The sequence below is a fragment of the Zeugodacus cucurbitae genome, chromosome 4 (genome assembly GCF_028554725.1).
Source record: "Zeugodacus cucurbitae isolate PBARC_wt_2022May chromosome 4, idZeuCucr1.2, whole genome shotgun sequence".
Lineage (NCBI taxonomy): Eukaryota > Metazoa > Arthropoda > Insecta > Diptera > Tephritidae > Zeugodacus > Zeugodacus cucurbitae.
In genome coordinates this window covers 1,488,323-1,516,081 of record NC_071669.1, presented here as the reverse complement: position 1 = coordinate 1,516,081, position 27,759 = coordinate 1,488,323, and the positions used below count along the sequence as shown (strand labels likewise).

Sequence of the window (27,759 nt, the reverse complement as noted above, 5' to 3'; positions counted from 1 at the left end):
AATCCTCACTCTACCTTTAGCATCCACATTACATAATTCGTGCGAATGTTTTTATCATATCCCGATATATCTGTTTATATTCGCACCACACAGGGGGGTAAGGATAAGGATATAAATTTAAAATTTTATTTGGTGCTCCAGCGACATATTCACACACTCGTATACACGTTGGCATGTCGCTTTCAAGCGAATTTACATATCAGTATGTTCCTTTGTGTGGGCGTGAGAGCGATATCCTTTTAACTGCACACAACAAACATATAACAAACGTAACACCACCACCAACAAAATAAAAGATAACAAGAAAAAAAGTACAAAAACATTTTATTGGCCACACTACCCGATACTCGTACCACCTGGCGACATTCCGTCAGCAGCCATTACGTTTGTGTTGACGGATTTCTCAGCTTTGGCTTTGTGCGCCTGCTGTTTTGCGACGCATGCGCGCTACACAGGAAAGCCAACAATATTTTGACTCTATTTCTTACGCCTTTTTGACATAACATGGCGTCCATTGCCACCACCACTAACACCACGCCAACCACAACAACTCGTCAACACCACCGAAAAGCCATAAAAATTTGAATACTTGACTTTTTGGTTTTATTGCACCCTTTTCTGCCTTTTGCTCTGGCTCTGCTCTGCTATTGTTGGCCATTTCGTCGGTTATTCCAGGTATATCCACCGGTCCATACATTCACTATTAACTGCCAGCTAGACATGTGGTCCTGCGCCGCTTTGTTCGTTTTCGGTTTTTCGTATGCCATGGTCATAAATCTATCGAAATTCGTTCGTTTGATGCGGCTCAAATGGCAGCGCAGCGAATTGATTGCAGCCGGCGACAATGTTTGATTGACTTTGACATGTTGCTGTCATAAAATTGACCTTTTTGGACTTTTGGAAACGGTGCGTCGATTCTGCAATTCGGTACATAAATAGTGACAGATAATACACGGGAGGTATTGAGTATATAATACCCCTATGATATATTTGAATCTTATTATATTGTATTCGGCCATATCTTACTATTTTTGTTCGTCGAATTAAATATTCTATTTTTTCCTATAAACAGGTTACCAATACTCACAATATTTTTGAACAAAAAGGTTCGATTTTGATTTGTTTTCAAACTTTTTTCCCTTTGTCAGCGGATCTGAGTTAGCTTATGGTTCGAATTTGAAGCTCCATTCATCAAATTCATTGGCTGAGTAGCATTTCAAACTGTTTCCAATAGCGTTCTTCCAGAAGAAAAAGTTACAATTTTGTATCTAAAGCAAGAGATCTTCAGACTTAGTTGATTATGAGACTTCATCCAAAGCAATTTCGTATAGACTAACGCATACATTATCCCCAATAATACAAAAATCCTCGAACTGCATATAAAATCCTTGCAACCTGCGTGTAATTAGCCATTGCACAGCACATTCATTGCATAATTTACAACTTCATTTGCACATTCGGGTAATTATTATAGGCGGCATTATGTGCAAATAAAAATGTAATTATTTTATCTTTATGACAACAACAAAATGAAGTGAGAAAGGCATATTGCAATTTGGGATTAACTAGAAATCATAAACTCATACAGACATATGTGCCACAAAAGATGCGAAAAAGAGTGTGAAGCAGCCACAAAGTATTGCTTCTTCGGCATATCGTACTCACACATACATATATACATCTATTGTATATTGCAAAGATTTTACGCTGAGTGAAAATATTTCATAAGCAAAGCTCAAGCAGACCGTCACAACACCCACCCACCAGAATTCTGATGCAGCAGCTGTAAGCTTTAGTGGAGTATAGCAACGGCATTGGCAGCAACAACACTGCTCGCAGACAACACACCATTAGATGGCATCATTAAGGCTGCTTTTCATGGTCATTATTTTGTAGCAACAGCTGTGGTCAAAAGATCCCTGAGTTGGCAGAAAAAAAGCTATGTTATTATACAGATAGACCACAGTGGTGTTAAAGAACTGATTTTTTCACTATTTTCGTTGAAATGATTTGTTGTTACATAAGTAAATATTGGTGTTGTCGTATAGATATATATTGACGAAGAAGCCTGTTCTTCAAAGCTTAGCTCTCATATCAAACGTGACTACTACTACTGGTGACTGATTGTTGTTGTTTTTTTCAACTTTATGCGCTCCCATTTTCAGACACCGTAGTTTATCTCTCGACATTTTCTCTCTGACATTAAGCTATGTGTGATTTCTGCCTTGGAAATGTGTCCAAATACACTTCCATTGTTTTGGACACGACTCTAGATGCTGTCTGTATGATTTCTTGTTATTTTCTTACGCCTGTGTTAGCCATACATTGCGTCTAATAGAAATAAAGATTACTCTTTCTTTCAGTTCAGTCAGTATTGCAGATATTGAGTAACAGAAGAACTAGAATGAAGATTACTAAAGACTGGTCTGAGCCCATTAGAAGTCCATAAAATAGTAAAGATCTAAACATGCTTTCTTCGCTTGAAAAGTCATGTGAAGAGGTCACAAAATGTTGTAAAAATTCCGAGGAACCACTCCTTGAAACCATTTCACTTGAACTTGCTGGAAGCAGAACCGCCCCCTAGGTGTATAAAGAGATTATTCCTACAACACGTCGACGAACTGAATTCATATACCGACAAGACTGCGGACGCAGGCAGTTTTAGGTACGCTCTAAACGCCATTCACAGCTATTAACACCTTCATTGACTCCCTTCCGGTACTTGGAACCAAACCACCACCTATAGCAGACGAAGAGCTCGAGTTGCCACGTGAAACCAGAGTGAGCCTTGCGCAACTTTGATCTGGATATTGTAGCAGGTTAAACTCCTACTTATCCAGACTGAACCCTGACATACAAAATACATGTCCTGCATGCAATGAGTCCCCGCATGATACTAACCACCTCTTTGCGTGCCCAACGAACCCTACTCATCTAACCCTGTCGAAACGTTTCCTGGGCCTCCCGATAGATGATTTCGACGACAACTAGATCTATTATTTTCTTTTCAGGCAGGGATAGATAACCGCTACAACAACAACAACCATTTCACTTGCACAACCCAAAGAAACCTAAAGCACCAAGCCAAGAGCTTGCCACAGAATTAAAAAAAAAAGAACTTGAAAAGTAATTAACCGTTGCATTGTAACCACATCACAACCGGCAACAGCTGTCGGCCATAAACTCGTAAGTAAGCAGCAAAGGGGCAGCCAAAGAACCGTCGAATCTCGAGATTTAAGTGGCATGAGCCAGCGGCACAGCAACTGGAGCGGCTGTGTGGCTAATGACGCAAGGGCAGTGAATTGTCTGGCGCAAAAGTGTGTTAATGACCGCCAAAAGCAGTAGCCAGCAGCAAAGCGACTCTCCACAACACAATACAGACGGCATGAATGTATCGTCCACATGGAGCATACGAAGCAAAAAAAAAAAATTTTGGTTAGGTCCACTGGCTCGTCCTTTACTAAGCAAATTATGTCGTCAACGCTGTCATTCGAAGCGCGCTCAATGAGCTCGAAAATGTGCTGTGCACACGCTGCTGCTTGAGTTACTGTTTTGCGAGCTCATTGTGGCTGCCACACAAAAACAACGCCTGAGGCAATGAGACATGCCTTTCGAAGGCAAGCTCGATTTTTGGCTGCTACAGGTTTTTCTCCTCTTCACACACACACACAAGTATGCATGTATGTATGTTTTGGGTGGCAGCATATGTTGCATGCCACACTATTAAGATCCTCAGTGATTTTTGCGCTTGCAAAATGAAGCTACACTCCGCACGTCGCCAAAGCGCAACCAAATTCGTTAGTCATGGTTTTGCGCTCAGGCCTCCCACCCACCCACTTTGCCACATTCCATTCCACGTGCTGCTGCCTCCTTTTGTCGCACCGCATGCCGGTTCGTTTGGTGCTTTATTTTCTCTTAATTGAGGGTTAACCGGCGTTGATGATGCTGCTTATGGGGTGGTGACTGTGTCTGTGCCTGCCGCACGGCCAACTGTGCCACTTGCCACAGCGCTGCATGCGTGCCACGGCTGCTGTGTTTTGAATTTCAGGGTATTATTTGGGCATATACCGTTGTTTCTGTGTGTGTGAGCGCCTTAATGCCAACAGCGACTTAATGACTTTACACATGTTACCATCAGCGACGGCGTCAACATGTGAGCTCGTGTGGGCGAGCGTAGCACGAAGCGTCATCAACGCGTTTGTCACTTGTGTGGCATTAAAGTTGGAGCTGCGCCTTGTAAAGGTTGAGACGTCACTTAGACGCGCAATAAATGCCAGTTATGGGCCCGCCCGGCCCACTTTTAATTAATTGCACACATAGAAAAGTTTAAATTTGTGACTTTTGAGTTTTTCGAGCTGACCCCAACCCCCGTATCCCTTACATATATGTAGTAATTAAGTGAAAATTAAATGCGAACCACACATCTACCTTTCCACTTTCCATACAACTTTTACTAATTTCCTTCTTTTCCTGTTGCTTGCAGGTTTGGTTCCAGAATCGACGCACCAAATGGCGCAAGAAACATGCTGCGGAAATGGCCACCGCCAAGCGGAAACAGGATATTATGGGTGGCGGTGGCGGTGAACCCGATGGCGACTGCAGTGAGACGATGGACAGTGACAACGAGAGCTTGGACATGGGCGAGAATCCGGCGCAGAGTAAACGCTGTCGCATGGGTGATAATTACCGTTAAATGCCGAAAGTCGCGCATATAAATTTATAAATACAAGAAATATATAAATTTAATAGTTAATGAACTAAAACGGTTTAATTATTTTCCTAACGGCATATATGTATGTATTTACTTAACGACGCCAAATGGTGATAGCAGCAAATCTCTGAGTTTTAAAGCAGTCTTCTGAAGGCCTACCTAAGTTAGTCTCACTTAATATAATATAATTTACAACAACAATGCAAATCTTCAATTTTATATTTTTAATTACTAAATTAAGTGTAAATTAGCAGTTTTTAAGCATTTTTCTTTTTTTTTTTTGGAATTGTAAATATATGTGTGCGTACTTTTAAACTACTTTTTAATCATGTAAATTGTGTATTTGTATAGCTAATTATGCATAAAGATTTTAGAAATTAACACTTTATTGACTTAAAAATGAAAAAATTAATGAATTTAAATAAATAGCAGCAATGCGGCTTCGTAGTTAGTAACTAAGTTAAGGCAAATCATAGCGATAAATAACAGTTTTTTTGAAAGAAAATTACTTCCAACGAATTACGGCAGTGTGTGCAACGCCATTTTGTATAAATTTCAATGATTTTCTACATTAAATTTTATAATTTATCGGTTCAATTAAGGTTAAGGCAATGTGAATAGTGAAGCGATGAGCTAAGCAAAGAGGAGTCTCATTTTCTTCCTGATGAACTTAGCCTTAGCCTTGTAAAGTTGTTGTGGCTAAGTTTAAGCCCTCATCCGCCCTTTGTTATATATATATTTCGATTAATATGTTATATATATATATATATATATTTTGTTCTAATCCTGTATTATATATTTCTTTATTTCATATTTGAATAGCTATGCTAAGGAACTTTACTTGACTTTTATGTAATATACAACTTAATTAAATTTATGCGTATGTGTAACTACTTAAAGTAATTAAAATTTAATCGATATACAAAAACTGAAAATTATGTATTTAATGCGAATACACGTAAATAAATATAATTAAATAAATCAATAAAATACGAATATAAAAATATAAAAAAAATGTATTAATTTTTTGCATAAACTCGACTTAAAGTAATAACTTGAAATGTTACGGAGACATCAACGAACAGCCGATTTAGACGAGTTATCGATACAGTCAACAGATTTTACATCATACATCTAGATCCAATTATCATAATACTTGCAGAAATTCATCGTGCAATTGAACACGAGCTCATCATACCCCTAATTAGGGTTGCATCTCTACAGACTGACAAGTACTTACTTTAATTTCTAAGCCGAATAATGTCGTGAGATCGTGACAAGTAAGAATCTTTCTATATCGACATCTGAGATATGAGTTAGTCGAATAGGTATTTGAACTTTCCCAAGAAGATCTCAGTTTCCTACTTCATCTTTTAGATCTCTTTGTTCCATCACATCCATAGAGCATTGATAGATATTTGGACTTCTTCTTCTTCTTGACTGGCGTAGACACAGCTTACGCGGCTCTCTCTCCTTTTGGCAGTTTGGCGCCAACTGGTAATACCAAGGGAAGACAGGTCCTTCTCCACCTGGTCCTCCCATCGGAGTGGAGGTCTCCCTCTTCCTTGGCTTCCACCAGCGGGTATTGCATCGAACACTTTCAGAGCTGGAGTGTTTTCGTCCATTCGGACAACATGACCTAGCCATTGATATAGCCGCTGTTTTTTTATTCGCGGTACTATATCAATGTCGTCGTATAACTCGTACAGCTCTTTGTTCCATCGTCTGCGGAATTCGCCAATGCCAATGTTCTGAGAACCATAAATCTTGCGCAAAACCTTTCTCTCGAAAACTCCTAGTGTCGTCTCAAGGGATGTTGACATCGTCCATAAAGTAGGACGGAATGATGAGTTGTTTAGACTTAGTAAAACTTAATAAACACATCGCATCAGCATTAAGTAGTCAGTGCTTGACGAGCAGAAACAGATAGAAAGTAAATATTTGTTGTATTTGTATCGAATCTATAGTGATCTTTGTCGGATTAATCCAAAAGTCTCTATTGAAAACCTTCAAATAACTGTGTAGAATAGAACCATGTTTCTTAAGCTCAAACGTATCAGCTGCTTCCACCAAAAGCAGTTTCCAGCAAAGCCCATATTCTTATTTACCAAAAAATTTCCTCAACAAAGTAAGGGTTAACAGGTGAAGTCATCGAACAAGTGAAGCACAGTGAATAATTTGTAGTCTAGCACTGTATTTATACAAGCAAGTATATATGTATAACTTCTAATAATACGTTTTTAATATAAGTTGATCTGATATCTCAGAACACATATCTATTTACACACATACATATATATACACACACCTGTGACTTCAACACATATTTGTATATTCAACATAACTGCCTACGCATTAGTCACTTTTCGGTGAAACATGCTCATCGGCGATCGCCCTCAATTACCACAAACACGCTAATGGCATGCGCATTTGAATGCCGAACATTGAAAACAGTAGTTGGAAGCAATGAAAACATTAGACGACGGAATGAAAAGAAAAGAAAAGAAAAGACACCGGGTCTGATGAGTTGTCTGCATATTTGCCAGTTTCTCGTTGTCTGATGGCATTAGGCAAATATTTCACAAAAAAAAAAAACACAGAAAAAGAACAACAACAACTGCGCGCAGCAGCAACCATTAACATTCGACCACCATTCGGCCATTGTGTGCCACTATATCGTGACATGATTAATGTCCATCAAATGTGCGCGATCGCTCGTTCGTCAGCTTCAACTACAGCAGTGGTAGTATATGCAGCAACAACAATGCATGTAGGTAGCATTAGCCCTTTCAGTTGTTAGATCTGAGACCATTAGCCAATAGCTTTATGCTACCAGCAAATGACTACGAATTTATATATTCTTGAAAAGTTTCTTTCTTTTCTGCTTAAGAGCTGCCAAAGTTACTTAATCATATGCACAAGTATTTGCTTACTGACAGCGTCTGACTTAAGTTTGACAAATAAAGTGAGCATATGAATATGAATATGCGGTTAGTTAGCTAATCCCGAAATTTTGGTATTCAAACATAATAATTTCGAGATCCCGAAAGTTTTTTAACTCAACAAGTAACAGTCGAACTTCATATTCTATCACTATTTGTATTGATGCTTGGGATCTTGACTGGTTTCTCCTTTATCTCAAACCTAACCTCGTCGGATCCCTAGCTTTGCACACGCTTGATTCTTAGCTTGACCTCACTTGACCCACAGTCTGAACGCGGTGGCGCTGAGTTTGACCGCGTAATTCCCCTTGGACTCTTAGTTTTGACCACGCTTGACCCTTAGATCTTACGAGACACATAGCTTGATCTTGTTCGTCCTCATTTGACTCCCAATTTGAAAGCACATGTCGTGAGCTTGACCTCGTTAGTCCCCAAGACCTCGTGGGCGTGGTTATTATTCGATATTCTCTATAGTTTTCTCTCCTATCTGTACAACTCTGAAATGCGAGTTTGGGAGCCAATTAAATTTTAATTTCTTCTAAAACATTTTCAGTAATTATTGTTGTTTTTATACCCTGTACAGGGTATATTAAGTTTGTCACGAAGTTTATAACACCCAGAAAGAAGCGTCGGAGGCCCTATAAAGTATATATATAAATGATCAGTATGTTGAACTGAGTCGATTTAGCCATGCCCGTCTGTCTGTCTGTCCGACCGTCCGCCTGTCTGTCTGTATATATACGAACTAGTCCTTCAGTTTTTCAGATATCGTTTTGAAATTTTGTAGCTGTTATTTTCTCTTCAAGAAGCGCTCATTTGTCGGAACTGCCGATATCGGACCACTATATCATATAGCTGCCATATAAACTGAACGATCGGAATCAAGGGCTTGTATGAAAAACTTCCCCATTTTACTACATATCTTCACGAAATTTCTTCATAGAAATAATTTAATCTCCGAAAAAATTGTTCAGATCGGTTCACTTAGCATATAGCTGCCATACAAACCGAACGATCCGAATCAAGGGCTTGTATGTAAAACTTCCGCATTTGACGTGGTATCTTCAAGTAATTTGACATGGATTACTGCTTAAGCTAATAATATAATCTCCGAAGAAATTGTTTTGATCGTTTAACTATATAACCTTAATGTTTCTAGCAAACAACCCGGCTAAAAAGAATTAGTAAAATGTTTTCTTTTTTTTACTTACTTTTTCTTACGTCTTTAGATTTGCTTAAACACATAGTTACTAAAAGAAATGCACCTGTGAAGGGTATATTAGCTTCGGCACAGCCGAAGTTAACGTTTTTTCTTGTTTCAACTATTTCTTCTAAACCAAAAAAAAAAAAACGCTTTCCAACAACTTTGGTGGCACAATAATAGGCGACTTTCAGACCTTTTCACTCGACGACTTTGACATAGCTGCTGTTTGACAGGCGTAACCCCCGTGCGTCATGCGCATTAACAGTTTGATGATTATGTTTGTTGTTATTATTATTTGATTATTATACTTGTTGTTATTTCAGTTATTATTGCGCAGATATACGCAATGCTGCTGTTGCTACTTAAGGTGATTCCAAAGTGTCTGCAGCGGGCGATACCCACACACCTATATAAGTAATTATTTCTATAAAGAATGTTCACCAAAGTTATTGATGAACGTCTGACACCAGACACATACATATATACAAACATATTGACGCATTGTAAACTCATTCATAGATTTCTAAATCCATGCTTATATGCTCGTACTTGTATGTTCAAATGTACATTCATTCATTACAATTCATTTGATCCATTCTTCTCGGCATATTCATTGCTCGCTCGAAAGCCATTCATTCATTCATTGCGCATTGACTCGCCTTCGCTCGTTCGTTCTTTCATTGCCTCACTTGATTGACATTCAATCAATCTTCGGCCGGTGTGCGAGACTTACGCACTCGCTGCTCATTCAACTATTTGTTGGGAAATCCCTTACACCACATAGATTTCACTGTTGCATTTCTTTTTGCTTTTGTATTTGTTGTCGTCTAAGGATTAACTCGCCTTTGGCTGCCTTTTGTGTGGAGTTTTCTCTTTACTTTTGTCTTAATCCTTTTGACTTTACCAAAGCAGATTTCCGGTACTTAATTGTTGGAACAGGTATTTCGAGGACCTGTAAGTGATATGCGTCCAAGGAATTATGCAACCTTTCATTCATATATAGGTTATACACAAATCTTTTAATTAAAAGATTTCTTTTGGGATTCACTATATAATAGGCAGAGATTTAGAATTTGAAATTTGCAAAATTTAATTTATTTGAAATATGTTAGACAAAGATGATGGAACTCTGCACTTTACGCAAACTACGATCGTGATAGATTTGTCACCACTTTAGAGAAATGTGAAGAAACCGCTTCTCTGTGACTGAAGAGAGCAACATTCGAAGTCGCTTTCAAATGATATCACACTATGGAACCATCAATGTACATCTATTTGATTAGAGGTTTGAATGGGTTCTGACGCTGGATTTCGCAACGGAATCACGCATGGACCGCTGAAACAACGGCCTTTCCTTCGAATCAGAAGTCTAATGTTATTTCACCAAGCGGTTTGTTCGATCGTGATAGATTTGTCACCACTTTAGAGAAATGTGAAGAAACCGCTTCTCTGTGACTGAAGAGAGCAACATTCGAAGTCGCTATCAAATGATATGGACTTTCAATGTACATCTGTTTGATTAGAGGTTTGAATGGGTTCTGACGCTGGATTTCGCAACGGAATCACGCATGGACCGCTGAAACAACGGCCTTTCCTTCGAATCAGAAGTCTAATGTTATTTGACCAAGCGGTTTGTTCGATCGTGATAGATTTGTCACCACTTTAGAGAAATGTGAAGAAACCGCTTCTCTGTGACTGAAGAGAGCAACATTCGAAGTCGCTATCAAATGATATGGACTTTCAATGTACATCTGTTTGATTAGAGGTTTGAATGGGTTCTGACGCTGGATTTCGCAACGGAATCACGCATGGACCGCTGAAACAACGGTCTTTCCTTTGAATCAGAAGTCCACTGTTATTCGACCAAGCGGTTTGGATTAACACAAATCTGTTGAGTCGGCTAACCTTGCTTAGAACTAGAAGCTCAATGGATCTCTAGGGTTCTACCTAACAATCCCAGCAAAGAGTATTTTTCGATACGAACGGAATCTCACATGGACCGTGGAAACAACGGTCTTTCCTTTGAATCAGAAGTCCACCGACCAAGCGGTTTGGATTAACACAAATCTGTTGAGTCGGCTAACCTTGCTTAGAACTAGAAGCTCAATGGATCTCTAGGGTTCTACCTCACAATCCCAGCAAAGAGTACGGATTTCAGTAGTTCGAAATTCCGTTCTTTCTTTTGTGGAACTTTTGGTCTTCTCCTCGTTTAAACTTTACGAAATTGAATTTGGTCTCGATAGTAAGTGAGGAGACTTAGTTAAAATATAACTTTCGGTATAAAGTTAGTTCTTGGGGTAGATGAGTATGTAGAATCTATGAAGTTCAGAAGCCATTCGGATGACAAATTGTCGACAGATGCAGTTTCGTATATATATGACAACTATTTCGGAACCAAATTACAAATCAATGTTAAACACACATTCTCTCTCATGTATAAATATATATACATATGTAAGTATGTATGTCTGTCCATAATTGGGTTTCAAAAATCGATCACGTCATTCAATCGAGAATCGTCATTCAATTCGTATTTGAAAGTCATTTGAAAAGCAATTAATCCAATTCTTCAAATTGTAGAGCACGTTGCGCCTAAGCAAGAAAAGATTCTACCCAGAAAACCATAACAAATCGCTTATAATGCTCTAAGAATATGTAATCTCTTTTCACTAGGCGCATTTTAACTGCTGCGACGTGATGTTCCAATGATTTTGCACAAATTTCCAACCAACACCGAACAGGCATTAGAGCTCATAGGTGCTAGTTAAATAGAGTGTTTGTGAAATGGTTCTACTATTAGGCATTTCCTGTGCTTCCTTCTTCCTGGACACATTCGACGCAGCAGGACGCCAAATAGCAGCACAAACACGTTGTCGCTGCGAGCGTGTAATGAACTGGAGAAATGCGCCGAACAAATGAGCTACACGCAGACGGACAGACAGACGGACGGACAGCTCAAACAAATGCAATTCACAGCCGCGTGTAAATCCGTTGGAAAATTGCCAATACTCACTTTGGCCAGCTGCGTCACTCGTTCGCCACTCACCGCAAAGGTGCGAATTCTCTCTGTGCGTCTCATCGCAAGCGTTCGTGCGTGCCTCCCGAGAGATTTGCAGCGCACAATGACACATTGAAGCCATCAATGAGGATTGTGAAAAGTCAGAAAGTCGCTTGCGAGTAGCCATACAACAACACAACAGCAATTTTTGCCTAAACTCAGCTCATCTTCTGCCCGCCAGCTTACCTGAGCGCGTGTGTTGTGTGTGCGAATTCCAATTAACTGCCGCAAAATGCAGTTCCGATTTGAGGATTTATTCTATTCTGCTGTTCAGATTCTTCTGTGTATGTATATATGTATGTATGTGTGTGTTTGTCTGCTGTGTGCTTTGTGCGTTTATTGTCCAGCTCAGCTGGTTGTCTTGCTCTGTTGTGCCTCTTTTGGGTTTAATTTGGATTAGTTAGTTTTTAGTACTTTGAATGGTATGCATGTGTGTTGTTGTTGTATGTTGCTATTTTACGTGTGAGTTCATGCGAAAAATGTTGATTAATTGCTTTTAATTGTTTTATTGTTCATTTGCATTCTCTGTTGACACTAATCTGTATGGATCAGCACAAAGTCAAAAGATTATACAAACAATCATACATTCGAATATGCAGAAGAATAGGAGATTTGGCAATATGCTAAGCGGATTTAGGAGTTGCATAAAATTTTAGTGAACACGTCTCGAGGTAGACGAATTTGATAGTAAAAATTATATATTCAAAACTGTTTTTTATATATAGTAGAACTCATACAAAACCAAACACCTTTTTGAGAATTAAAGAATCGCATTCTTGTACTTTCTGTCTGTTATCTCTCGGTAACCACTTTGAATTCCATGATGTCTTTTAGGAGTGTTGAAAAATTATTATTTTTTATTCCGCAGATCATTTATGATTATGACTCCGTCTATTTTGATTATTATAAAAATGAGTTCTTATACAAATTTCCAAAATCTGCCGCACTCTATCTGGTTATATTGTCTGCAGTTAAAGATGTGGTATATACGTGGTGTTGTGTTCAAAAAATAACGGGAATTTTCGTTTTTTTTAAAAAAAAAAAAACCTATTCATGCGTCTATATTAATGTTGTGTTCTTCAAAATAGTTCCCATTCGATGTTATGCACTTGTGCCAGCGCTTTTTCAAATCGTCCACCCATTTCTTAAACTCCATGTCTGGCGAATATGTTGGATGGGACGTTTCGGTATTGTCTTTGAGCAAAAATCCACGAACAAGCAACGAAGTGTGAGTCCAAAAATCAAAAATACGAGATGACCTTGTGGTTTGTTGTTTTTTATTGTGCTGATCTCTCTTTAAAATTTGGGAAGGCATTAAAGGCAACATATTGGTCTCCCTTAAGTCTTTTTGTCTTTTGAATTTCGCGGCTATGTATAAAGCGCTACAGAGCTTGTATCTGGCAATATTATACATCTTTGAAAGGTCTTGACATAACCTACAAAACGAAGCTTTGCATGTTTAGTTTGGATATTGCGTTCAACAGTTATAGACGTGTCAACATGGTGAACACTATCGCCGAAATTCGCGATATTTTAAAGTTTTCCTTCGTTAAAGGCAAATCCGCTAGAGAAACGTTCCGTGTGATTAATGGTGTTTTGGGGGAGGGTACTCTATCACGTCGAACAGCGGAGAAATGGTTTCGATGATTCAGAGCGGTTGAAAACGATACCATGGATAAGCCAGCCTCGACGAATACCGATCAAATCATGGAAAACATTGAGTTAGACCGGCCGGTGACTGACGACGAAATGCATTGTCCCAAACAGGGGCCAAGCCGGGATTGACGGCCAGGAAGGTTTTGCTGTGCGTTTGGTGGGATTGGAAGGCCAGACGCTTAATTCTACCATCTGCTGCGAACAACTGGATTGCTTGAAGCAGACGATCAACCAGAAGCGTCCAAAATTAGCCAGCAGGAAGGGTGTAGTATTCCACCAGGACAACGTCAGACCACACACTTTGTTAATGACTCGTCAGAAGCTAAGGGAGTTCGGATGGGAGATTTTATCGCATCCACCATATAGCCCCGACATAGCGCCAAGTGAATACCACCTGTTCCTGTCCATGGCGAACGTCCTTGGCGGTGTAAAGTGGAACTCAAACAAGAGGCTTGTGAAAAATGGCTGTCCGAGTTCTTCGCAAATAAGGAGGAGAGCTTCTACGAGGAGAGCTTCTATGAAGTTGTCGTCTATATAGAACAGATTATCGAACGAAATGGCGCACATTTGAACTAAATCCGTTCACTGTAACATTTTTTATAAAGCATTGAAAGATTTCGATTATGAAGATAGTCAGGAATTAAAGTTGTTCTCGGTCGAGCAGGTTTTACTAGCGTTATTTCAAATTCAGGACCACACAATAGCATTTGAGTAAAAGTACTTGAAGCCAAATAGTCTATATTATATAGAGAACACTACTTATGAAGTCTAATTCGGTTTTTTTAAGAAACCAGGAGCTTAAACAGCAATGTTTTGTGTGAGGTTTTGTGGAGTAATCAAAATGTAGTACCTGAGATACGTATTATTCATTATCATCTCCATATTTTTATCAAAATCCCTCAAATATCCTGTGTACACAACATAAAATCTACAAATTATTTCAACCATAACTGCTTGACTCTCAACAAAATTATTAAATAATACAAGGCAATATAAATTCGCTTCCATAACAATTCGAGAGAAATGAATGTAAATTACCAAATTTGTCGAATGTCGAAATCAATGCGTAACAAAATCGATAATCCAAATAAAAACTACAAATGAAAGCGCAAAAAGCCTACAACATCCTACAAACCAATATGAGTGGTAAAATGAGCAAAAAAGACATTTCATACGTTCAATGATCCACACCACCCAACTCGACAAAAACAACACAAGCCGTACAACAACCATAGCAGAGCTGAAAATAGCTTCGAACAGAGCGACTATATTCGCTAGTGAGTCTATTAGCATTTTGCCAGTTAGACAGGCAGACAGTGCGAGTATTAGGATAGGCATGTGCCCATGAGCGTCACAAAGATTGAGGAAGTGAAGTGAAGTGGCATTTTCATCGTAAATTCCCGTTGCTAACATATACTACACTTTCGAAGCGATTGAGCTGAATTTATCTGACAATGACAAGCGATTGGCTGCCAGGCTAACAGACAGACATACATACATATTTACTAGTAAGAATATATAATATATGTGTAAGCTGAGGCACCTAATGGCTGAGCTGATTGCTCGAACCAGCAGGAAATTGAAGGCAAAATGGACTGTGTGGTGCTGAGGGACTCTCTAGCCTCGCCTAACAAGCCTTTCGAATTGATGGAGCAGAACTGCTTAGCGTGGCAATAATTTTTTTGCAAGTTAATTACGCACACGGACACACAGACAGAGGAACACACTTCACGAGTGTGAATGCCCCATTGAAGAAGACCTCACTGTCTCCATCAGTTGTTGATGACAAAACTCCAGTTTCAATGTTGTCAGCGTTGATGAGACAGCGCGCAATGCCTTGACAATAGCAACATTTACAACAATAGCAACAACAACAGCAATAATTGCAACACTCATCAACAGCAAATAGAACGCGTGCGAGTTCATACATACATATCTACATACGTATGTGTGTCATCAGTAGATGTTGCCATTTGGAGAGTGTGGCAGCAGCTCACAGCCAAAGCGCAGGGCACAAAATTGGTTGGCGGTGAAGAAACGGCAAATTCGAAATCGATAAATGATAAAAATCAACAAAACTTCATGGTTGGCTGGTGCGCGCGTTCATGAAGCGTTTTATAGTCTCTAGCAAATACATCAACAACAACAACGAGATAGTAACGAATGGCTGCCGTGCCACTTCATATACTCGCAAAGCACTCTGGCACACACACACATACACGCACACTCTCATACAAAAGCTCACTCATATAACTGCATGTAGTCCGGGTATATCCCCAATCGCCTTACTTACCGTTACAATTTATCTGCCTTCGATTTGTGTGGGGAAGAGTGTGTGTATGTTTAAATGCGCTCAGTGCTTTTAGGGCGCTTTTGACGCCATTTTCTATGCTGCGCCAAATGTTCAAACAATCGAACAATTCAACTTCGTGTTGTTGTTGCTGTTGCCCGCTACTGCCACTGCCACTGCTGTTGTAATAGCTTTTAGCCCCACTTCATGCTCATACATTGTACATTGGCCATTGGCAGTCGGGCTGCCGTGCCGCCGCCGCCGCTTTTAACTCGTTCGGGGTGGATAACTTTTGAAATATTGAGTATGGATGCCATATATTCGGATAAAGTAGCGCAGATAGCCAAGTCCAAAAGGAAGTTACAACAACATGAAGTGAATGGTGTGTCCTTTAGCTGGTCTGTGACAACTGTATGTGTGTGTGCTTGCAAAGCTCTGATAGTTTCTGCTGCCGTTTTAAGTGAGCACTCGTTCCATTGATTAGATTGCGCTTGTTCAACGGCTTGTCTATGCACCACTAAGAGCTGTGTGTGTGCTTGTATGTAAGTATGTCGGACAGCTCGTTCATTGTGCCACTATATGATTGTATTTTATAAAACGGATTTTTATGGCATTCGATTTTATGTTTGTCTGCCATTGCGAGAATCGTATGTTTTCGTAATCGATTGGTTCATTTGTATTTTATTATCCTATCAGCGTTTTATTACATTTCAAGAGGATCATAAATTTCTGTCCTAGCATTTTAATGCCTATATTATGAAAGAAAGTAGTGAATTTAATGTTTTTATATCTTTAAAGCTTGGATTTTATCATTTTTTTATAGTATACTACTATTATAAAGCGGAAATATTTGTATGTATGTTTGTAATGAATAAGCTCAAAAACTACTGTGCTGATTTCAAAAATTCTTTCACCATTCGAAAGCTGCATTCACCTCGAGTGACACAGGCTATATCTATTACTATAATCTAAACTTTCTGGAAATAGTTCCCAGGTGAGGGTAGCAAAAAGAATCCGGAGAATCTTAATCTGAAACTGAAAATCGTCAAAATATTAGAAATATACAAGCTCACTTCATAATTCGAGAGAAAGACATCGGACACCAAAACAACACTCAAAAATGTTAACAAAAATATCACGTGACCTTGGAATGACTTCACGTGATCTGGGCGGGGTCAATGACCAGTAAACAAAAATATCACGTGACCTTGAAACGACCTCAGGTGATCAGGGTGGGGTCATTGACCTCACTCAAAATTGTAAACAAAAATATCACGTGACCTTGAATTGACATCACGTGATCAGGGTGGGGTCAATGACCTGAAAACAAAAATATCACGTGATCTTGTAACTACATCACGTGATCAGGGTGGGGTCAATGACCTCAATCTAAAATGTAAACAAAAATATCACGTGGCATTAAATTGAGTGCACGTGATCTGGACGGGGTCAATGACCTGTAAACAAAAATATCACGTGACCTTGATATGACATCACGTGATCTTGAAATGTCATCACGTGAGAGAGTGGGGTCATTGACCTCATGGGGTAACCGGATATGATGTTACCGGAACCGGAAATGGGGCACGAAAACGAATATGGATAACGATATCGCCGGAACCGGAAATGGGATGGCTGAATATTGGTTACTGAAACTGGAAGTGGGGCATCCGGAAACGGAATGAGCCAACTGAAACAAGATAACCGATGGAACCAGATATGGGAATGATGTGCCGGAACCGGAAATGAAGCAACCGAAAATATTTTACCGGAAACATTACTATATTTTTCCGTTTGAAGGTGGTCGAAATACATCTAGATGACATCGGAAGTTTCTTAAGATTTGTGGGGGTCAAGGGATATTTGTTCATCGGTCAAACACTTTATTGAAAGTACTCAGGAACCCAACGGAAATAACAAAATATGACGAGATATTAAATTATTTTAAACCAATAATTATTTTCGCTACTCCGTCAGGTGAGTATTTATTGCCGGAATGAGCTCCTAATGGGAATTCAAAATGCTCAAAGTCGACTTTCTAAAGTCTTTGTACTTAAAAGTAGGCTTATTGGTTTAATCCATATTGCATACATAATTCTTATAAAAATTGTTAAACTTCCTAACTCTTTTCAAGTAATATTGAACAAATATAAAGAAATAATCATCGTTTTATATGTAATATACACACACAAACAAACAAAGCAACCAACAACGTCCCTTAGAATCACTTGCCCATCCTCCAATCTCTCCCAGTTACCAATATCTATCTATAAAATGTGTATGACTATAATTATTATGTCCATATGTATGTTTGTATGCATGCGCAACCTTCCACTTCCCCTCCGCACCTTCATAGCGAGACAAGTGGCATTAAAAGTGCTGACAATAAGTTCAAAATGAAACACTCCAAAGAGCCCCGGCCACACAGCCGAAGCGAGTCCATAACTACCAAGGAAATCGCCGGCAGCCATGAACTGTTTGGAGTAACCAGAAGGCCATAAAATAATTCACCACACCACAGTGGCAGTGGATTGAGAAACAGCGGGACACAAAGCAAGCAAGCAAAGAAGAGTACACACAACCGTTGGCCACACAAACGTAAACAAGCAGCCGCCTGCAGTCGCAACAAACGGACCAAAAAACACGCTGCAGCACATTTTGAGTGAGTGCTTGAGCTGCTGAGTGACTCACGTGAGTTGAGTGTGTTAAGTAAGTGAGCGTGACCACGCCTTCCTGTGCAAACGTCATGGCCGCTCTTGAAAGATGGAAACATTTTGCTTAAAAAAATGCTTACAAAATCAAGTTGTTGTTGTTGGTTGAAATGCGCAGGTCGCAGCAGTGTTCCATTGCCACTGCATTCCTATCGCTTATTTGAATAAAAGTTGTTGTAGCAATGCTTTCGTGGCAATTGAGTTGGTGCTATTGCGCATGGCTTGGTAAGTTCTTGTTGCTGTTGTTGTTATCGCTTGTAAGCATATTGTTGTTTTAATCGCATAATTTTTTAATGGAAGGGGAATGTGCGGTCGTCGTGCTTGAGAATGTTGAGAATGAAAATGAGCATAAAATTTACGCAACAACAACAACAAAAACAATTACAACAAAAGCCACAAGCAATAACCGCACAGCAAGCTTTGCATGTGAGTGTATAAGTAATAGCAACGAGCTAAGTTAGCAGTAGTAGTAGCAGCAACCGCGCACTGCAGCTACATCAACAACAACAACAGTAACAAGAGCAACAACAACAGCAATAATATCAACGTCGGCGACGATGGAGTCCATTTTGAGTTTATTGTTTGATGATTTGAACATTTTATATGTTTTCGTGTTGCTTTGTTGCTATTGCTGTTATTGCTGTTGCTGTTATTTCATGCTTGCTTGCGTGTTGTTGCTGTTTTTGTTTTATATAGTATTTGCTTACTTTTCTTTTTGTATAAGTATGTATTTGTTTTATGTAGTTTTTAATAACTCTTTTCTACCGTTATTATTTTGGTTTGTATGTTTATGGCATCTTTCTTTCATGGTATTTGTTTAGGTGGTCTTCAATACAGACATACATATAAATACAGATCTACATATACATACATATATATGTGTTAAGCTCTAATGCTAAAGTATTTATGTGGAAGAAGAAGATTTTCGGTTAAATTATAATTAATTTTCTTCCATTAAATTTACTTAAATTAAAGCTGTATTGAAAATGATCTTGCCTGGATGAGAGAACTTGCTTCAGATCAAGCCTATATGAGTCAGTAATCGAATATTTGGCTTCTTTAGAGTCAAGTTAGGTTAGGTTGTATGGCTGTTCCTAAAAAGGAAACTCACTGAGACTGTAAGAGACGGTCCTTTATGAAGCCAGATTCACCACCTTTGATTAGATATTAAAACTCTACAAAATGTTCTGAATCTTCTACAAATGAGCAGAGATTTTTCACTTCTATATTCGCTAGTTCGCTCGGTTGTTCATAAAAATGAGATCCATGAAATTTTTGATTCTGAAGAATCAAGAAGAAAGTAATGAGATGATTCTACCTTCTCCTCTTCCAAGTCTTTTTAATGGATTAAGGCAGTAGTCTGCTTTAGAAGTCGACAAAGAGCGTTTTTTCAGCCATTTTTTTGAAAGGGAAGGAAATGATTGCGGTAAACGGAATTTTAAGACGATAGCGTACTATATTTAAGGCTTAAAAAACAATATTTATTATTAAAAAATATTGAAATTTTTTCAAAGTTGTAAGTATTTTTTTGGAGCGCCTGGAGTCTGCACTTGTAATCATCGGTGCCGATGATGGAGGTCGTGCGATGCATCTGAAACAGTCGAACGAATTTTTTTTTTTAATTTAAGGTTAATAAGGTTTAAGTTTCTTTTCTTTATGAACTAAAAAAATACCGAAGAAATTATAAAATTTCAAATTATTTCGAAGTTTGAAAAAAAAATTCACTTTTTTAAGAAAAAAAATTTACTTTAAGTTGCAAAACAAGTTGTTTAAATAATACTTTTGTCCAACTTTTTTAGTTCAAATAGAAGATAATTTAATACTAAAGCTAGATCGCTTTTTTCGATCGGACATATATTATTTTTGCTATCGCCGGCACCGTTTTCTAACACTTGTGAAAATGAAAACTCGAGAACACGCGCTTTAAAGTTTCTGCCAGAGCATTCGCACCTGCTCGACGCTCGGCCACTAAAACTGCTCTTGCTTCAAAAATATGTCGAATTGGCCTCTGGAATTTTAAAGACATATTCTTGGATAGTTTTGGAAGAGATCTAAAACAAAACAAAAAAAATCGATTTTTTGAAGCCTGTAAAGCAGACTACTGCCTTAAATAGATTTTACTTCAAGTAATTTATATTTTTACACTTTGTTACTTCTTTTTCGAGGGATTTCTTCAAATTATTAGCATGCGTCTTGACTTCGTGGAGGTTACTAAAAATATAGTATCAACGGCGAAGACTCGTGGGTGCAATACAGATTTTTTCCACTCAACGACAAATTTTTTTGCATTCATTTCATGAATTCGCAATCATACGAGTTCATTTAGCTAAAATAATATGAACAAATGCACGGAATTTCACCATAAAATCGCTGAAAATTATAAAGTCAAAGCCAAATGAAGCGTAAAACATTTTGCGAATCTTCTTTGTGTGCAATTTTCAGCACTGTCAGACAACGTAATAAACAGCAAAGTCGCAAAAAATTGACATTCATACATCATTACACATACAAATAACTGTATATCTGTGTATGTTTGTTTCCAATACGTATGGAGTGCATTGACTGGCAAGCCAACCATGTAAGCATAAAAATTCGAACATCTGCAATTAATCCGCGTATGAACAACGCGTCACAAAGGAAGGAAAAGCAAAAGAGCAGCAATTTTCCAACTTTCAAATAGAAAACACAAACAAACACACATACATAGGAATTTGTGTGTGTGTGTGTGTGTGTGTACAAATATAATTTGCCCTTATTTGCTGTAGAAGACCCATCAATTGTAGCGCAAGCAATAAAAAGTGTCGCATTTATGAAAATCAATTGAATTTTATGCATTCGCTTTTTGCTTGGCTTTCACGCTGTTTACTGCAGATTAACCGTTATAATTTTGGGGTGCATTTTTTATGATAAAATGTGGCAAATTTGCTGGCAAAAAATTGCAAAACATTCAGAAAAAAAAGTTAATTGAATGTGAAGAAACTATATTTGTGTAATATTAAAGTGAGTAAGGCGGTCATAAAACGCTTAAAACACACACATATGTACATATTTACATAGATACAGATACCCATGAGAGATTTAGTAACTTATAAAGAAGTGTTCTATTAATTTTGCATACATAGTGGTATTTTCATAGCATTTTCGTAAGATATTTTAGGCTCAAACACACAAACATACCAACATAGTATGTGAAGACACATATGTATATTCTTTCAAGTATTTACAGAATTTTTATTAGTCTGCTCCCGGTGGTTAACTGCGCCAGCGTGTCTAATATAATGAACTGTGCGTTTGCCACCGTTAAGCCAACATATCAGCGTGTAACGAGTCTCTCTTAGAGATGCAATTAAAAGGAAACTCACTACTTCAATGGCCTGCCTAGCTACCTACTTACCGACCACCTTCCCGCTTCCTTTACAGTCCCTTTGCCATTGTCTTTTCGCAGCATTCACTTTTATGAGTTTACCATTCGAAGGGAAATTGCAACTGAAACGCAATAATTCGCCGAATGTGCCATCATTTGCTTTCTGTTCCATGACAACACTGTGTCATTTACTCATATTTGTGTATGTCCATATATGTATATGTGTGTGTATGGCTGTGTTTATATGGGGCGTTAATTCTCGAGCACTTTTTGCATGGTTCTTTGCATGTTTGTTTGTCTGTCTGTGACTTTTCCCCCAACCGAAATGCGTATGAGCCGAATGTCATGTCCAGAAGTATCACAGCCCAACCCATTAAATTAAAAGTCCATAAACTAAATGGTTTTAATGTCATTGCTTATTATCGCTTTTCGTTCAGTTTTTCCCATATAAGCGCTTACTTGCTTGTTACTGTATATAGGGTATATGTAAGTGACTTTGAAGAAGTACTTATATGAGCTAGATCCGATCGGTGTTAAATACGTCGAGTCATTTAAAGTAGGTCTCCCTTACAAACTATGAGGGATATATACCTCATGATACCCACAAAGAGATATGGATGAATAAACCACCGGTTTTACGCCCATCTTCTTTTGTGGAAGTGTCAGGATACCCATTACTGATGCCTGAATGGTCAGCGAGTGGCTATGACTACGACATATCGGAATTCTGAACAACTAACGGAATCCGACGAAGACGACCTCTTTGCCTCCAGTTATGAGATGAAAAGTAGTACCGGAAGTCATAGTATGTCGATGACAGCAGTGAGAACCTACCAAGCTTCCAGAAATAAAACATGGAACCCTCCACCTCTAAGCTGAGTACCAACCAAAGTACACTGCCATCTAAAGGTGATAAAATTCTAAAGAAAAGGAGAAAATCTCTAAATCAAGGGAAGAAAGGCCGGCACCAGAGGACCGGAGGTCTTTGTATTAGAAAAGATAGCCAAGGTTGATGAAGAAGAAATCTACGACATATCGGAATTCGGAACAACTAACGGAATCCGACGAAGACAACCTCCTCGCCTCCAGTAATGAGATGAAAAGTAGTACTGGAAGTCATAGTACGCCGATAATGACAGCAGCGAGAACCTACCAAGCTTCTCAGAAATTAAACATGGACTCCTCCACCTCTAAGCTGAGTACCAACCAAACTACACTGCCATCTAAAGGTGATAAAAATCTAAAGAAAAGGAGAAAATCTCTAAATCAAGTGAGGAAAGGCCGGCACCAGAGGACCGGAGGTCTTTGTATTAGAAAAGATAGCCAAGGTTGATGAAGAAGAAATCTACGACATATCGGAATTCTGAACAACTAACGGAATCCGACGAAGACAACCTCTTTGCCTCCAGTTATGAGCTGAAAAGTAGTACCGGAAGTCATAGTATGCCGATAATGACACCAGCAAGAACATACCAAGCTTCCAGAAATAAAACATGGAACCCTCCACCTCTAAGCTGAGTACTAACCAAAGTACACTGTCATCTAAAGGTGATACAAATCTAAAGAAAAGGAGAAAATCTCTAAATCAAGTGAGGAAAGGCCGGCACCACAGGGCCGGAGGTCTTTGTATTAGAAAAGATAGCCAAGGTTGATGAAGAAGAAATCTACGACATATCGGAATTCAGAACAACTAACGGAATCCGACGAAGTCAACCTCCTCGCCTCCAGTTATGAGATGAAAAGTAGTACCGGAAATCATAGTATGCCGATAATGACAGCAGCGAGAACCAACCAAGCTTCCCAGAAATAAAACATGGAACCCTCCAACTCTATACTGCCAACCAACCAAAGTACACTGTCATTTAAAAAAAGCTCAAGAAAAGGAGAACATTTCTAAATCAAGTGCGTAAAGACCGGCACCAGAGTACCGGAGGTCTTTGTATTAGAAAAAAATAGCCAAGGTTGATGAAGAAGAAATCAAGCGCGAAAACGAGATAGTGGAGGAATACGAAAGCTTCTTATAAAAGATGAAATCCGAAACTGCCGCAGAGACTATTGAGCTATGCGGTTCCCAGAGAAAAGGAATCGCTTCCTTAATGAACCGCAGGAAATTCTGCCTAACAAACCCAGGCTGGAAGGAACCAAGCGGAACTGCATACAACCAACAGCAAGACATTTCAGCGCTGAAGCCAGAGACGGCCTACGTGTACATCATCCTTAGTTTGTATTTCAACTAGATGAACTAAACTAGATGAGAACTAAACACCTATAACCGTCCCCCGATTCAACTGAACTTCATAACTCATCTTTCGCTTAAAAACCCGACAGTATGACATTGAAATTCATGACAAAAAAATGTAATTATTGAAAGTAAACTAGGACAGCTGCTTTAACGGTATATCAAAATCCATAATGCAAACAAAAAAGTTCATAATTCCAAACACAATTAATCCGCAAAGTCAACAAACAGACGCAATCGAAATTGGAATCTGCAAAATGTGTGTGTGTTCGTCTCATCAACACTCGGCCACCCCAGGCACCTAACGGGAGACCGTAGAACGGCCGAATAGTGCCGAATGTACTATGTAATGCGAAAGATGGCAACAAAAGATAAATAAAATATCAATTACTCAAATCATTTGCGACAAAATTAATTACAATAATAGCAGTTAAATAATTGAGCGGCAATTGAAAATGTGGAAAATCATTATAAAAAAGGAAAAAGAGTGGAGGGGATGAGAACTGAGACATTTAGAGTAGCAAATTACCAGTCGTTTTGTAGTCAAATGCTTTGCTTTTAAAAACGCATATATCACATGTGAGGCAGAAATCACATATAGAGAATTTAGAGCGCAGCGAACAACAGTTCGGCGCTTGAGGATAACACAAAAGCCGATTGTCAGGACTCACTATCTATCGGTGTGTGTGTCACTCATTCCCTCGGTTCATGAACAAAAAGCCATTGAGGTGCGAAATTACCAAGGGATAAAGCCAATTAAGCGAAGCTGGCAAAGTAGAGCGCGCGCGCAGGCGCACAACAAACGCTGCAGAAGGTCGCCGTACACTGTCCGCCCTACCCTCCAGACCATTCTTCCGACACACACACACACTCGTGAGTCCATCTTTTGTGCTTCATTCAGGCAATAAAATCCAATTGTTTGTCGAAATATGTGAATTATGCGGAAATAAAAGACCAAACTGCGCAGCGAGCCGAGCAATCTGGTTCAATTACGAGCGAGCAGAACTCGATGGGTGAAAACCGGATGCAAAGTCACACGCGCAGACAGAGAAGAGAGGCAGTACGCTGTGAGAGTGTGTAGAAATGCCAGTCTCTGCAAAAAAGGTGTTGCTGCAACAAGAGTGCTGTTGGATGGCTCTGGCTAAATGCCCTAGCAATCACCGCTTTAGTGACAGTAGCAGCGGTTGCTGCGTTTTTGATGGATCACCATCAACTAATTAGGTTGCCCGACTGACTGCCGTTCATGTTTGTTATAAGTATGTAGATCCTGCAATGAGCTGCCTGAAGTGAGTAGCAGTTGGCAATGAGCTACCGTCCAATGCGACTGATGAGCAGAAAGGTGGAAAGTGTGTGCATAATGAAAATGCAGTTAATTCTATTTGGTGACAAAAATATGAAAACAGACAATTGCTGAGAGTACACTGTAAATAAATGTAAGCTTGGAAGTCGAAGAAGTAAGGATAAGGAATATGTTATAGAACTTGGACTGATTTCAAAATCTCAGTTGGCAGAGATAACGCTGATATAATGGTATGATATAACGCTGATATTCCCACAGATCGTCTGGGTTGAACCCGGAAAATCCTTCAAGTCCCTCGACAGAAAATTCCGAGACCTAGATCTTCTGGCTTGAACCCGGAAAATCCTTCCTGTCCCTCGACAGAAAATTCCGAGACCTAGATCTTCTGGCTTGAACCCGGAGAAAGAACTAACTACCTTAAAAATTGTACGAAAACTCATCAAAATCCAACATCTATCGTCATTTATATTCCGATCATCATTTTCTCTCAGTGCATTTCCGATTTCCCACCCTTAATTAGTAATCAAACCCAATTATGCTTTTGGATTCCACCGTGAAATGCGTATGTATCTTCCTCCGTAACCATATTCGGTATTCGTTCACCTCCCCTAATGACATCGGCAACAATGCGAATTAGCTGGCACAAATTGCCTTTCATGCACTGTCAGTCCCTCATCAACGAACCAGGGCATAGAAACAACGAAGCTCATTCGCTGCCAGCGCATGCAACAATGCTGAAGCGAATATCCTTTCGGTTAACTAGTAGGATTTCATTGTTTGCTTCGGAAATTAATTTCCCCAATTGACTTTTGCAAATCAAACACTTTGAAAGGCAACAAAACAATGGGAAGTCAAGAAAGACCGTTGCGCATGCGCAGTTGTCACTGCTTCTTACACTTCATTTTCAGTCGCTGCATTGTTGTTGTTGTACACTTTCACGTTTCCATTTTGAGCGCTTTACGCATGCAGATCATTTCATGTTCATCATTAACCGATCACAAGGATATCAAAAGCGTGAAGAAGTAGAATTGAAATGCGAATGAATTGTGGATATATAATTAGGGGTTGTTGAATGGCAGACAGTAGCGGTAGCGAAGGAAAGTCGTTAAACGCTTGTCATTTCAGTTTTTAATAACCAAATCCCGGTCGTTCTGGGCAATAATTAATTAATGAAAGACCTTCAACAGATGGCTGTGCGTAGAAGCCATTTGTTTGTGGTCGTTTTGACTCGTTGGAAAGTGTCTAAGCGGATTATGAAGATCTATTAAATAAGATAATAAAATGTGATTTTTTGATTTAGCAAAAACTTCTTGATTGCACTCGGTCAACCAATTTCATCTTCTGCCGATGATCGTTAACAAAATTCGGATCTTTCTTCAAAATTCCTTGATCGTATTCTGTTATTAGATGAGATCTATTTTGCTCTCATTTTATCATTAATGGAAGACAGGTCCAAGTAAACCATACCAAGCTTATACCAATTCAAAGTTGAAGAGTCCAGGTCCGTTCCCACTGTCCATTTCCTTTCTCATCGAGAAAGCCTTCATAAATTTTGATCTGATTCGCTGACTTCATCGTTTCTTACACCTAGAAATCCATAGTCCTTCCAAAAAATATGGTGGCATTGCCGAGAGTGGCCATCATATATAGCGAAAGACAAAAGAAGAAGAACTTATAGGACATATTTTAATAGCAAATGTGGATCCAGAAGAATTTTACTTGAAATAATTTGGTGAATATATCGATTTAAATTACTTTTGGAAGAGGTCTTTACATCTAGATTACCCAGTTCAGGCCTGTTCTTCGATCATTACAGAGCCCTCACGCTACCGGGATAGGTCTTTAAATCTAGATTACCCAATTTAGGTCTGTTCTTCGATCATCATAGAGCCGTCTCTTTACCGGGAGAGGTCTTTACATCTAGATTACCCAGTTCAGGTCTGTTCTTCGATCAGATCTTTACATATAGATAACCCAGTTCATGTCTATTCTTCGATCTTATAGAGCCATCTCGCTGCCGGGAGGGGTCTTTAGATCTGAATAATTCAGTTCAGGTCTGTTCTTCGATCTTTATAGAGCCATCTCGCTGCCGGGAGAGGTCTTTACATCTAGATTACACAGTTCAGGTCTGTTCTTCGAGTATTATAGAGCCATCTCGCTGCCGGGAGAGGTCTTTACATCTATATAACCCAGTTCAGGTCTGTTCTTCGACTATTAGAGAGACCTCTCATTTCAGTAGAAGCTCCTAGTGTCTGAACTACTTTTTAACTACTATTTCCCATTT

At 39.0% G+C, this 27,759-nt stretch overlaps 2 protein-coding genes across 3 annotated transcripts in view; one reads left to right on the top strand and one right to left on the bottom strand.

The window, feature by feature from the left end:
• The window catches only part of LOC105210576 (uncharacterized), a 33,402-nt gene extending 27,754 nt beyond the window's left edge, over window positions 1-5,648 (top strand). Inside the window, exon 4 of the mRNA XM_029038514.2 lies at window positions 4,484-5,648. Within this exon, the coding sequence (XP_028894347.2) occupies window positions 4,484-4,693 (210 nt within the window). The 3' untranslated portion in view covers window positions 4,694-5,648. The remainder of the gene's footprint in view (window positions 1-4,483) is intronic.
• The window catches only part of LOC105218166 (glutactin), a 52,773-nt gene that overhangs the window by 11,830 nt on the left and 13,184 nt on the right, over window positions 1-27,759 (bottom strand). The gene's annotated exons all lie outside the window — the stretch shown is intronic.